The 13,446-nt window shown below is 42.2% G+C and overlaps 1 protein-coding gene across 1 annotated transcript in view; it reads left to right on the top strand.

The window, feature by feature from the left end:
* Positions 1–13,446, top strand: part of creb3l1 (cAMP responsive element binding protein 3-like 1) — a 188,075-nt gene that overhangs the window by 103,340 nt on the left and 71,289 nt on the right. The window contains exon 2 of the mRNA XM_063063239.1: positions 2,974–3,181. Within this exon, the coding sequence (XP_062919309.1) occupies positions 2,974–3,181 (208 nt within the window). The remainder of the gene's footprint in view (positions 1–2,973; positions 3,182–13,446) is intronic.

Here is a 13,446-nt window from a genome sequence, read left to right as displayed (position 1 = left end):
TGATCGCTCCTCTGCGGTGAACCTGGCACCCAGGCAAGGGCGGACACACACCAGGTTCCCGCTGATCGTACCTTTCCACCCTGTGCGTCTATGGCTTGGTCCCGCGACCAGCCGTCCAAAACTCCCACTGACTTGTGGGAGGCGCACCGCTTCCAGGGTCTCGTTACCTCGTGGTGTCGTGTGTGTCTTGCCTTAGCGAACCTGTCCCTTTTTATCCCCCTGCTGGGGTATCGCCTGTCCATCACTTCAAACAGTTCAGGGTTCAAAGAGGAGCGGATCTTGACAGCTCTCAGACCCGTGTCTCCTTCCGTTAAACTCTCCCGTCCCTTCATTAACATTTCCAACTGCTGCTCCATTGTTTTCCTTATCTCTCTTTCTCCTGAAGACAGGTGGCAGACCAACTGCTGATCCCACTGGTGCCAGCACAGCACAGTTAACATCTTAGTCTATGTGTACTTTCGTCACATTACCATAGCTGATGAGGCCAACTGGTGGGAGAGAAGATGTTTAGTTTATGAGCTAGGGGCATTCCTTCCACTGGGATGGCACTGGGCTTTATGTGTTCCTGATGCAAAGTCAAGATTCTCAGTGCCATATGGAATGTTCCTTTGCCAGCAAGCATTTAAGTACCAGGGATTCCCAGGAGTTGAGGGGGATTTCACACATTTTCAAGAACATAACTATCCAAAACATCAATATTTTCCCATGGAGATAATAGCTGAGGGATTAATATTGGTAGTTGCAATGGAGAGAGTTTGCAAACTGTTCTGCAAGTAATGCTTTGGGGTTGCTTATCTTTACCAAAGAGAGTAAAGAAGGGGCTTTGCTTAATATCCCAACCCGAGCAGTACTTTTAACTCAGCACAACCTTTCGGTCCATGAAATCTAATTGACACTGCACCATAGATGCAACTTATTCAGCTCTTGGGATTTAAACTTTCTTAAGTCTGTATATAGCAATAGAGTTTAATATATAATTTATTTAGGCTGTAGATAGTAACATCGTTTAGTAAGGTAGTATGCATTCAGATTGTTTAATCAGGCCATTTGCAGTAATGCTCTTTAATCGAGTGTCTGTTCAGCAACACTGTTTAATCGGACCATATGCAGTAACACTCATCAAGCTATATGTAGCAACACTGTAATCAGGGCCTTGGGCAGTAACAATGAATAACTGGGCCATTTGCAGGAACACTGCTAGTCGGTGTTCTCTGTTGAACAGCACGGCTTAATCAGCCGTATTCAATAAATCGACTGAATCGGGTGGGGAGGAGTTGTATGCAGTAATGCTGTTTAATCAGGTTGCATGTAGTAACACCAATCAGGCTGTATGCAGTAACACTTTAATCAAGGGTCTTTGTTCAGTAACACTATTTAATTGAGACACAGTACAGTGGATTCCTGTTAATTAACCCATTGGTTAATTGGGACAACCATTTTGGGACTACACCTAATAGCTCCTTAAAGGATTCCCTTCATTTATTTGGGACACTATGCCACTTAATTGGGACGGAAGACTGTCGTCGAGCAGTTTCCATCTGCACCCCCTCCCCACCCCATTCCCTACTCTGGCCTTTCAGTTCTTCTCCCTGGGTCCCTTCCTCATTCCCTTTCTCCTATTGTCCATTCTTCTCTCCTACCAGATTCTTTCTTCTCCAGCCCTTGACCTTTCCCACCCACCTGGCTTCACCTATCACCTTCCAGCCAACCTTTCCCCTCCCCTCACCATTTTATTCTGGCATCTTCCCCTTCCTTCTCAGTCCTGAAGAAGGGCCTCGGCCCAAAACGTCGACTATTTTCTCCTTTCCATTAATGCTGCCTGACGTGCTGAGTTCCTCCAGCATTTTGTGCATGTTGCTGGAACTAGTGTCAGTCATGTGCACTTGTGTGGCCATTAGAGACTACGTCGTGCTTCGAGTGAACAGTTCAGAGACGCAGTGAGCTTTTTCACTGATAGGTGGCAAGGGATAAGCAGTAAAACAATTCAGAACTGTTTTGCTCACTGCAGTTCCAAGCATTCAGGCTTGGAGATGCCAGACACGACTGGGAGAGGAAAATTAAACAATTTCACTACTTCAACAAATTAGGAACTATGAAGAACTTGAAGGTTTTGACAATCGTCTTGAATGTTACAATAAAAATGAAGATTTGGAGGATGTAATCATTGGGAGCATTGTATGAAGGCAGTCCATCATCTGCACTAGGTGTCTGGCTGATTTTGTTCATTTACAGTCAATCAAAAGGACATAGCCACATACATTGGATGAATTCTTCCATCAATAACTATTAGGAAATAATACATAGTCTTATAGTGCTGTGGTAGTGTTCAAATTTGTTCAGTAATTTACTTAAAAACATAACTTGATACTCAGATAAACAGTTTGTCCTTTTTATACCTTTTAAATTATTTCCATGAAACTTCAGCAACCTGGGGCAGCCACTTAACTGGGCCAAAATGGACTGGTCCCGATGTGTCCCAATGAACTGGAATCTACTGCATTTGGGATTTGGGGCAAAAAAATAAACTGCTAGAAGAACCCTGCAGGTGAAGCAGCATCTGTGGAGGCAAAAAGTTGGCTGACGTTTCGGATCGAGACGCTGAATCAGGACACCAATAAGGCCATGTGTAGCAAGTAAGAGGACATGTGCTGCAACACTGCTAACTCAGGAGTTTCTCTTCCATATCTGTTTAACTTACAGGATGCAGTAACAATGTTTAATCAGGAATCTCCATGCAGTAACACTGTTTAATTGGGCCTTGTGCATGGGCACTGTATAATTGGGGGTGACTGTTCAACACTACTGTTTAAGTTAGGGGACATATGATCTAACACTGTTCAACTGAGGGAGAGTCAGTGATAATATCAATCAGGGGTGTTTGCTGTGCAAAGTATAGTTTTGCCGGATTGTATGTGCTGACATTATTTAATTGGGCTGTGTGCAGTTACACATTTCTTTTCCATTCACCTGCAGCATTTTTCAGAAAACTTGGATGATTTCTCCAATGAGCTGTTCAGTAGTTTCTTTGATGACCCGCTGCTGGTTGAGAAGAACCCTTTACTGGACATGGAGCTTGACCCAGCCACGCCAACCATCCAGGCAGAGCACAGCTACTCCTTAAGTGGGGACTCTGCCCCTCAAAGTCCACTCATGCCAATCAAAATGGATGAATTCAGCAAAGGTAAGAAGGCTGCTTGTGGGATGTGGGTGAGTGGAAAACAATGGAGCAGATTAGAGAGTGAAATGCTTTGCCAGTTATCTGTGTATGTTGATAGCCAAACTTTTGATCTGCTACGTTGCTGTCTAGGTTGATATCTATTTGGGAATAAAATCATGGAATGAAAATTAGTATCACATTCACAATATAGAAGCGAGGGCCAATATCACACAAACTGGACTGAAGAGAGCTAATATTACACACACTGTACAGGAATGAAAGTTAATATCAAACAAAATGTATAGGAAAGAGAGTTAATGTTATACTAGACAGGAGTGATTTTACATCATCGTACACTATATGTTCCAAGTGGCTCAGTATAATGTGCAATATAAGAGAGATGGTCAATATCAAACATAATACAGGAAAGAGAATGAAGACCAGGAGAGATACAAATAATATTGTAATGTATAGTGTGTGAAATATGTGAGATATTCCCTTTGCCCTTAGATTGTGTGCGATATTCCCTTTGCCCCTACAGTATGTGAGATATTCCCTTTGCCCTTAGATTGTGCGAGATATTCCCTTTGCCCTTTCATTGTCTATGATATTCCCTCTGTACTATATGTGCATTCTCCCTTTCTCCTGCAATACTTCCTTAGAGTCGGTTATACTTCTCTCTGTCATGTGCGGTGTATAACCCTTTCTCTTGTAGCACATGCAGTACTCATTCTCTTATCTTTCCTGCTGTAGTGACTGTGACATTAATTCCCTTTCTAGCTGTATTATATCCAGCAGGAACCATTTGGAACCTAACCACTGTAAATTAGTTGTCCACTTTGAAGCATATGGAGCTTATTTCTGCCTTGTATGGGCCGATTTATGAGGGTCTGTGGCCTATACATCGGAAGTGCATGTTAACAGGAGTCTTGTGAACCTCCTTCTGGTTAGTTTCATTCATGTAGAGCACACCTTTAAAACTTGCCTCTAGCCCAGTAATGTTTCCTTTCTGAAGCTGCCACCCCATAGGATTATTCTCAGAGCAACCACTACACTACAATGTTTTGATGTATATTTTTTTAAATTCCACTTTAGCACTTGACGAGTATGTTGTTCACACTGCCCTTGCTTGTGTTAAACTGATGTGGATGTCACTTTAACAGATGAGTTTTCCTGCTGAAACTTGCAGCATTGTTGATTGTGCAGAGGAGAATTAGCTTTGGAAGTAACTGTAAAGTTATCTTGTTTTGTGGTTTTTGCACCTTCTGATTCACTGCTCCTACTAAGTGAAAACAGATGAAGCTTTCAGGCTTGTTTTCAGAGATTATTCATTCCGTTGGATTTCTCTATTAACCCTCACTGTTCTGCTGGATTTATGAACATTATTTTTATTTTTTTAAACTTGAAGGCGATCACCTGTCACCCCACTATTTTGTAGGAGGATCCCCAATATTGCTATGCAAGTCTATGCTGTGATAGAAAGATGTGCTGCTCTTTATTTATACTTAAGTGCTTGTAGTGGAATTGCTATGTATATAATAGTTTCCTTCCTGTCAGCTTGAACCACCAGCCTGCCCAATTTCTTCTGATATATCCCATTAACAAGGAGAACTGCCATTCACTGGATTTTAAAAAAAAATTTCACACCATTCTCTGTAAACTTTAGACTGCTGTGCATGTAAACCCCAGGAGATCAGCAGCTTCTGAGATACTCAAACCACCCCATCTGGCACCGACGGTCAAAGCTGTTTAGATCACATTTCTTCCCCATTCTGATGTTTGGTCTGAATAACAACTGAACCTCCTGACCATGTCTGCATGCCCTTATGCATTGAGTTGCTGCCACGTAATTGGCTGATTAGATATTTGCATTGATGAGCTGGTGTACAGGTGGCCACTGAGTATAACATCCCAACTCCTGTACTAAATACTTAGATTTATGAAGGCCAAAGTGTCAAATACTTTCTTTATGACTCTGTCTAGCTGTGATGCCACTTTCACTGAATTATAGACCTGTACAGTATTCCCAGATCTCTCTGTTCTACTGCACTCTCCAGTGCCCTACCACCCACCGCGTAAACCCTACTCTAGGTAGTCCACCCGAAGTGCAACACCTCATACTTGTCTGCACTAAATATCATCTACCACTTTTCCAGCTGGTCCAGATCCTGCTGCAAGCTTTGATAGTCTTCCTCGCTGCCCACTACACCCCTAATCTTGGGTTCCCTTGCAAATTTGCTGATTATTTTAACACATTATCATCCAGATGATAAACTACAATGGACCCAGCACTGATCCCCATGGCAAACCACTAATTACAAGCCTCTAGTCAGAGAGGCAACCATCTACTACCACTCTCTGGCTTCTCCCGCAAAGCCGATGTCTAATCCAATTTACTACCCTACCTTGAATGCAACTGAACCTTCTTGTCCAGCCTCCCAAGCAGGACCTTGTTAAGGGCCTTGCTAAAGTCCATGTGGACAACATCCACTGCCTTGTGTCATCACCAATAACTGGAATCAGAACACATACATTCGGTTACGCTTCAAACATTATTTTACTTGTGCACAAGGAGAATAGCATAGTCCCTGTCACCCACACTGTTCTGAAATTTGAACAGAGAAATGTTATTTTTATACAGAGTTGGCCAGCACTTACAGAAATTGACCATTTGGAAACTGTATACAGTGTGTTTGGAAAAGGATCTGGTGCTTTCCTGCCATATATGATGAATAAACTCTTCTCAGGTTTCCAGCCGGGTATAGGTATCGATTATAACCGACGTTTCGATGACAAACTGCCTCTTCTTCAGGGATGATGTCTGGGTATGTCTAGTCTGGTGTTCAATCGGGTTTCAGCTCTTGGTTTACAAGAACTGGAATTCGATTGTAAACGAGGTGGGAGAGCGGAGACCTGATTGAATGAAGACTAACCAATCAGGAGGGACGGATTGTGGGTGTATAAATACCACTGGACTAGTCATGCCCAGGCATTATCCCTGAAGACGATGGCAGAGTTTGTCATCGAAACATCAGTTATAATCAATAACTGTACCCAACTGTATGTTTGAATTCCTTGCAAGAACGATCACCATTCGCAATAAGGTATCAAATGTAAATTGAAACTACAAGCTGACAACCGACGATACTTGAGTTAGTAAACAATTTTCCCCGGTTGTTGTGTGTGCCCTGGGTCACTTATCTCATCTCCAGAGCCATACCGTGCTAAGGGAAGCAGTGCTCTTCGAAGACCTTTCTTGCCTGGGTTGACTGCACTCTATCTGCAGTCTACCCTTGTCTGGGTATTATGATAACCCTTGCCTTACTGCAACTTCCATAGGCCCTCCTTTTAGTCCTGTGGAGGACAGCACAAATCTTACTGAATTTCCATAGCAGAGAGTCTCTGATATTCTACGACAGATTCGTCAGGGGCCATTTGGCTGTTTGTTCATGACGGAGGCAGCTGCTCTGTGGGCCACTGCCCCTCAGAGTGGCCTTGGGTAAAAGGTTAAAATGATTATTACAAATAGCAGGGAATATCACAACCACTAGTAAAGAGTGAAAGCAGCTAGAATCCCCATGGTGATGATGGAATTCCATGTAATTCCTGCTGAGTCTTCTTAACCTTGTGTGCTTTTAGCTGGGTACACACAGCTAAATCTGTGATGTTCTTAGGTGCATCAGGTGCATCATCGTTCTTAGGTGCGTGCAACACTCCTGACAAATAATGGCACAAGTACCACCTCTTAGACAACAGAAAGTCTAGTGTTAGTTGATTTTGAAGGGTCACACAGCGGGTGCCAGCCTTTTGACAGTACTGCCATTCACGGTCTGGCTTGTACCGTGCAGCACTAAGACTGTGTTAGTGGCTGGTTTCTCCAGTAGTGTGGAGCCCATGTTGATGCTTTCACAGGCCAGTCTGGCGGGTCCCCAGAACAGGAGCACTGCAATCCAGAAACGCTGTCTTCAATGGCAGCCCCACAGAGTAGGATGTAGGGAGATTGCAGGCAGGTGGTACATTTATTGTACAATGTAGGTTAGATAACAACAACCCCTCCATGGATTCGGTTCAGGCCAAAGATACCACATTTTTAAAGAGGTACTCCTGGCAGCTAGTGATAGGCACGACGGCCACACACCCAGTAAGTATCATTGACAGGATTCGGAGGGTGACCAGTGGTATTGGCATCACACGCACTATTAGCCAAGTCTAGTCCCTTCCCTTGATGGTTACAGTAACATATTTCACCTCTATCCCTATGAAACAGCTTTGGAGCAACATCCATACTTGCCTTCATCAACTTTCCTGGTGACTTCCTCAGAAACTTGTTGACAGATCCAGGAAGCTCAGCCAATCATTTTAACCCTGAGGGTAACGGCCTTTTCTGCCCAGCTTCACTGTTCCATCTCATCCCCTTGCCTTTTGTATAACTCAGGCACATTCTCTGATTCAAATTCTCTCATTCCTAGACAGTGGATAAACATTTTCAAATGCGATGTCAGTCGTTTTATTTTCCACAGTGGGTGAGTCTTGAATTTGCCCATCCACCCACACACAAGGGAGAGGAGCTGCAGATTGCAATGAATCGAACTCCATGTCTGACAGTGATCTTCAAGGGATTTTCAGATGTGAGCAATTTAGGCCAGGGTCATGCTGAGCTCTTGCAAATTGTTTGCTGTGTCAGACACCAGTCATCCCTTCAGACCAGAGAAACATGTATAGTAGAAAGTTATTTAAACATTAGCCCTCTGTGTATTTTCTATTTAACTTTTTCCCCTGCCAGTCTTTAGTTTGCAATATTGTCCTTCTGCAGGCCTCAGCATGATCAAGAACTCTGACTAAGCCTATTTCTGGTGGTATCATCAAAACTACCAACCTTAAACTATTCTTCCCAAAACATCCACCATTAGTTGCCTGACACAGACATCTCCAGCCTATTCAGAAGTGGACAGATTTCCCTTCAGTTGACTGGAGATGCTTAACTGAGCCAAATAGCAATATCTTAAACTAATAAATGGCAAAAAAAATGTTTTAGTTTTTTTCACTCAGTGTTGGAAAAAAAAAGAGTCCAAGAAATTTATTTCAGGAATCTCCAGCACAGCCCTGGAGGGTCAAATAAATAATCTGGTCAGTCTAAGAATTATCTGCTTTAAAAATGCATTGGCCAGCTCTGGTGACAGGCTACGATATCAAGGGAGCAACCAGACAGGGCAAATGAAGCACAACCCTTTTCTTGCCAAGACTCAGCATCATCAAAGGGAAGTTCAGGCGGTGCGCCAAGAACATCATGCACAGAGCCTCAGATGGAAAGCTTGGAGTTTGATATATTTTTCCATGGAGTGTTTGCATTAGTCACGTAAATTGGATCCAGTCACATGAGCCGTCTCACTAGCCGGGAGGCAGTTCTGGTGATGGTACAGAGCTATTAACGCAGTGAAGTTCCTCCTTTCATTATCCACTCCAGGAAACAGTTAACGATATATAACAGCTGCACTGCAGTTAACCTTAACCTGCAGCACCAGGGTGTGCAAGAGACCAGACTAGGAAGCAGGCTCTTAAAGCCATCCATTCTGCTTAGCCCTGACTGTCTAGGTTTCCCTCCTACAGGGACAAAAAAAAAGTCCTGTTTTAAGATGTGGTCTGGATTTTATTTTTGAAGTTCTAATGCAGAGCACTGTTGCTTTGCATACAGTGAGTTTGCATTCAAAATAATTACCTAAAATTACATGGAACTCTGTCAGCCCATTGTAACCCTACTCTGTTTAACCTTATCAACATATTCTTGTATTCATCCCATGTCCATGTATTCATGCAGCCATGCTCTTTAACTACTCTTTGTGATCACGAGGCCTGCATTCCAGTGACTGGGTGTTGAGGTTTCTCTTGAATTCTTTGCTACATATGTTAGAGACTATTGGTTTGGATTGCACGATTTCAAAAGTGCTAAAAGAGGAGTATATTGTTGAAATTAAAGGAAGCTAGAACTTTGCAAATATTTGGCATGAGATCTGAAACTTTGACAAACTTTTATAGATGTGCAGTTGAGAGTATATTGACTGGCTGCATCACAGCCTCGTACGGAAACAACAATACCCTTGAACAGAAAGTTCTACAAAAAATAGTAGATACAGCCCAGTCCATCACTGGTAAAGCCCTCCCCATCACTGAGCACATCTACGCAGAGCATTGTCGCAGGAAAGCACCATCCACCATCAGGGATCCTAACCACCCAAGTCATGCTCTCTTTTCACTGCTACCATCAGAAAGAAGGCATAAGAACTTCAGGACTCACACCATCAGGTTCAGAAACAGTTATTACCCTCAACCATCAGGCTCTTGAACCAAAGGGGAGATTTGCACTCAGCTTCACCTGCCTCATCACTAAAATGTTCCCACAACCTATGGACTCACTTTCAAGGACTCTTCATCTCATATCCTCGCTATTTATTGCTTGCTTGCTTAACTATCTATTTATTTATTATTTCATCTTTCTTTTTGTATTTGCACAGTTTGTTGTCTTTTGCACAGTGATTATCTGCCGAGTTGGTGTGGTCTTTCATTGATTCTATAATAATTATTGGATTTAATGAGCATGCTCGCAAGAAAGTGAATCTCACTGTTGTATATGGTGACGTACATGTACTTTGATAATAGAATTACTTTGAACTTTGGACATGCATTGGTAGGAAAGTCTACACAATCATAATATGATAAATACAAACGGACAGTGAAGAAAAATTACATATCTGTTAATATAACTCTGACCACTAAAATGTTAAGCGCCACATTAATTTGTGTTGCCACTCTGAATCATCAACTTCTGCCACTAATTACTGATCATCTTTTGAACTCAAGCAGAGTTGTGGGCATTGTCTTACTTGTGTTAATGGTTAGTATGTTACAGTTGATTTGCTGGGCTGTGTATCATAGTAGGGTTAATGAGTAGTGCGTTAGCACAACGCTTTACAGTACCAGTGATCTGGGTTCAATTCCCGCTACTGCCTGTAAGGAGTCCGTACGTTTTCCCTGTGACCGGGTGGGTTTCTTCCCACAGTCGAAAGATGTACCAGTTGTTAGGTTAATTGGTTATTGTAAATTGTCCCGTGATTAGACTAGGATTAGAATTTGGGGAGTTACTGGGCAGCGCGGCTCATTCCTATTCCCGTTCTGCGCTGTATCTCATTAAGCAAATAAATAAATTCAGTGTTGGTGGACAGGGCATTTAGCATTAGCGTTTGTGTACAGTGCATTGGGCAACATTTTATAGTAGTGTGGGGAGGTAGTGTGTTACTGTTCTGTTGGTGGGAAGTTTTATATTAGTGTTGATACCCTTTTATAATAGCAGCTTATTGGGCAGTGTGTTAAGGTATTGTCAAGAAACAGTGTGTAATAGTCATGAGTGTGGCAATGTGCCTTTTGTAGTGAATAATGTGTCAGAGTAGAGTCTGGTGTACTGTATTTTCATGTGAAATGTTACTGTAATATAGTCTGTTGATATTATTGTAATGTGAATGGGCAGTACATTAATGCAACATCAAAGGTCAATATATAATAGCAGACTGTAATATTAGTCTCGATGGTTATTGGACAAAGTGTTATAGTTCCAAAGGATATTGTTGATCAGTGACTTATGACAGTGTCTTTGAGGTACTGTGTTTACTATGTCATTAATAGGCAATATGCCGGGGGTGGAGGGGTGTTGTAGTATCTATGAACAGGATGTTGCCATTGTGTTAGTGGTCCGTGCACTGCAGGAGTGACGGTAAACAATATTATGGTGGCTGTGAGCAAAGTACTGTTGTGGTGATGGCAAACTGCTGACAGATATCTGGCACTGTGTTGACAGTGGCTCGTTTGATACCAGTTACTGCCTTCATACCGATTCCTGTTCCTATGCACAGAGCAGGGACTCCCATAATGCATCATGGTAAAAGTGAAACCTTCTACACAACAGCAGAGCTTCCATTTTCTTAATAAATTCTTCAACACTGTTCTGAAGAGACCAGAGATGTTCTTCATTAATTTCACTAAAACACCTTCTGTTTGTGGTTATGCACAAACTAAGTGCTTATGTATCTTGCTTTCCAGCAGTGGCTGTAACTTAAAAGTACCTCGTTGACCTTAAAAGGGCTTTGACCTGAGTTTGCATGAGGGCGCTTCCAGACTGTGTTGTATGTTCTTGTTCTCAGACAGTGGTATTGCTGCCAACTGGCACATTCTCAGCTGCAGGAGTACGTACTGAGGGATGCACTGAAACTTGGTGCAGCCACCGCAAGGGCCTGGTGGGGAAGGAGGTTTCTTCACCCGCGGGAGTGGGAGGGGTTGGGTGGTGGGGAGTATACCCCTCAACAACGATGTGGTGAGGTGAACAACTGGTGCGCCACGTGGGTGGCCATAAGTACGGATATGTACTGACTATAATGGAAACGTATGGAAAGGATGGAAAGTTATTGAATGGTTTATTGTATATAATTTATTTTTGAATAAAGTATATTTTGAAATAAAAAAAACAGTGGTATTGTGATGATAGTGATATATCTTTGCTTTAATCATGAGCACTGTGAAGTTCTGGTGTTCAGTCTATCGCTTTGAATACAAGCAATATATTACGTATTCTCAAAAACTTTTATAGATGTACCGTGGAGAGCATTCTGACAGGCTGCATCACTGTCTGGTATGGAGGGGCTATTGCACAGGACTGAAAGAAGCTGCAGAGGGTTGTAAATCTAGTCAGCTCCATCCTGGGTACTAGCCTACAAAGTACCCAGGACATTTTCAAGGAGCAGTGTCTCAGAAAAGCAGCGTCCATTATTAAGGACCTCCAGCACCCAGGGCATGCCCCTTTCTTACAGTCACCATCAGGTAGGAGATGCAGAAGCCTGAAGGCACACACTCAGCCATTCAAGAACAGCTTCTTCCCCTCTGCCATTCAATTCCTAAATGGACATTGAACCCTTGGACAGTAACTCACTTTTTAAAAAATATACAGTATATCTGTTTTTTGCACATTTTAAATCTATTCAATATATGTGTACTGTAATCGATTTATTTATTTATTATTATTTTTTAAAATTTCATTTATCATTTTTTTCTATATCATGTATTGCATTGAACTGCTGCTGCTAAGTTAACAAATTTCACATCACATGCCGGTGATAATAAAGCTGGTTCTCATTCTGATTCTATTACAGTAGTAATCAGCATTGTGTTGTAACAGTGTTGGCATAATAATAGCATGACGTTGCAGCAACAGGCCAAGGATCTCACACATTTCGTATGTTATTGTGGGGCAACAGAATGGGGAAAGTGTTTGCAAACATACTTCATCGAAAGCTCCAACTTCATATTTCATTTCGGCATTCTGCTTGAGTCCGCGCTAAACACAGACTATCAAATTCAATTAACTCCGCGTGCTGTTATTACAGAACATGATGGACATAGCAATGGCTATGAAAATGAATGGAAACTGACAATATCCCCAGCTGCAGTGTATAAAACTGGAGCTGCAGGCAAGTACTTGCAAACTAGCTGCTAAAAGACGGTTATGATTCTGGCATCTATCTGATAACTGGCACTCAACTGAATAAAGAGAACTCATTTCAAATACTAGGAAGAATCAGAGAAAGATGTGTCTAGGCTGCTTTCCTGGAAGCAATGTGCTAGGAGCAATGCATTAGGAATTCCATTGCACAATCCCAGATAGCAGTGCTGTCCTGTTTGAAAAAAAATAGATTTAACTAGAGTAGGATACCTCTGTGCACATTTATGGGTGCCTTATCACATGGCAGCAAATTTATCTAATTTCTAGACAGGATTTGTATTCTAATCAGTATTTTTGATTTAGTGTGAAACTCTCCCAAACAATAATTATGCAACATGCAAAGTTCATCTACATTACATTTTTCAATGTCACTGGGTTGACAAACAGTTCTTATTTACCCAGAAACACGTTTCACAAACTCAGTTTCCTCTGAAATTGTACTGTTTAAATAGCCAATTGTCCAAACGAATTACTTGTCCTCAGTGAGGGCTCTGACCTTCTACAACCTTAAATACAACTCAGTGCTTGTGCGTTAGACTATTGTGTCCATGGAGATCAGGGTCATGGTCAGTTCTAACTTCCTAGCCTCAGGATTATTCCAGAGTGTTTCGGCTAATCTTGACCACACTTCACAATCTGTTGCTTACTGCAGTTTGCAGATTGTCACCCAAACTCCATGTTCAATGGTTAGAAGCACAGCACAGCACACACTTGCCTTCATTGGAAGCTTCCCCGGTCACTCTCCCCG

This window comes from Mobula hypostoma, chromosome 11 (assembly GCF_963921235.1).
Source record: "Mobula hypostoma chromosome 11, sMobHyp1.1, whole genome shotgun sequence".
In the NCBI taxonomy this organism is placed as follows: Eukaryota; Metazoa; Chordata; class Chondrichthyes; order Myliobatiformes; family Myliobatidae; genus Mobula; species Mobula hypostoma.
This window is presented reverse-complemented; position numbering and strand designations above follow the sequence as displayed.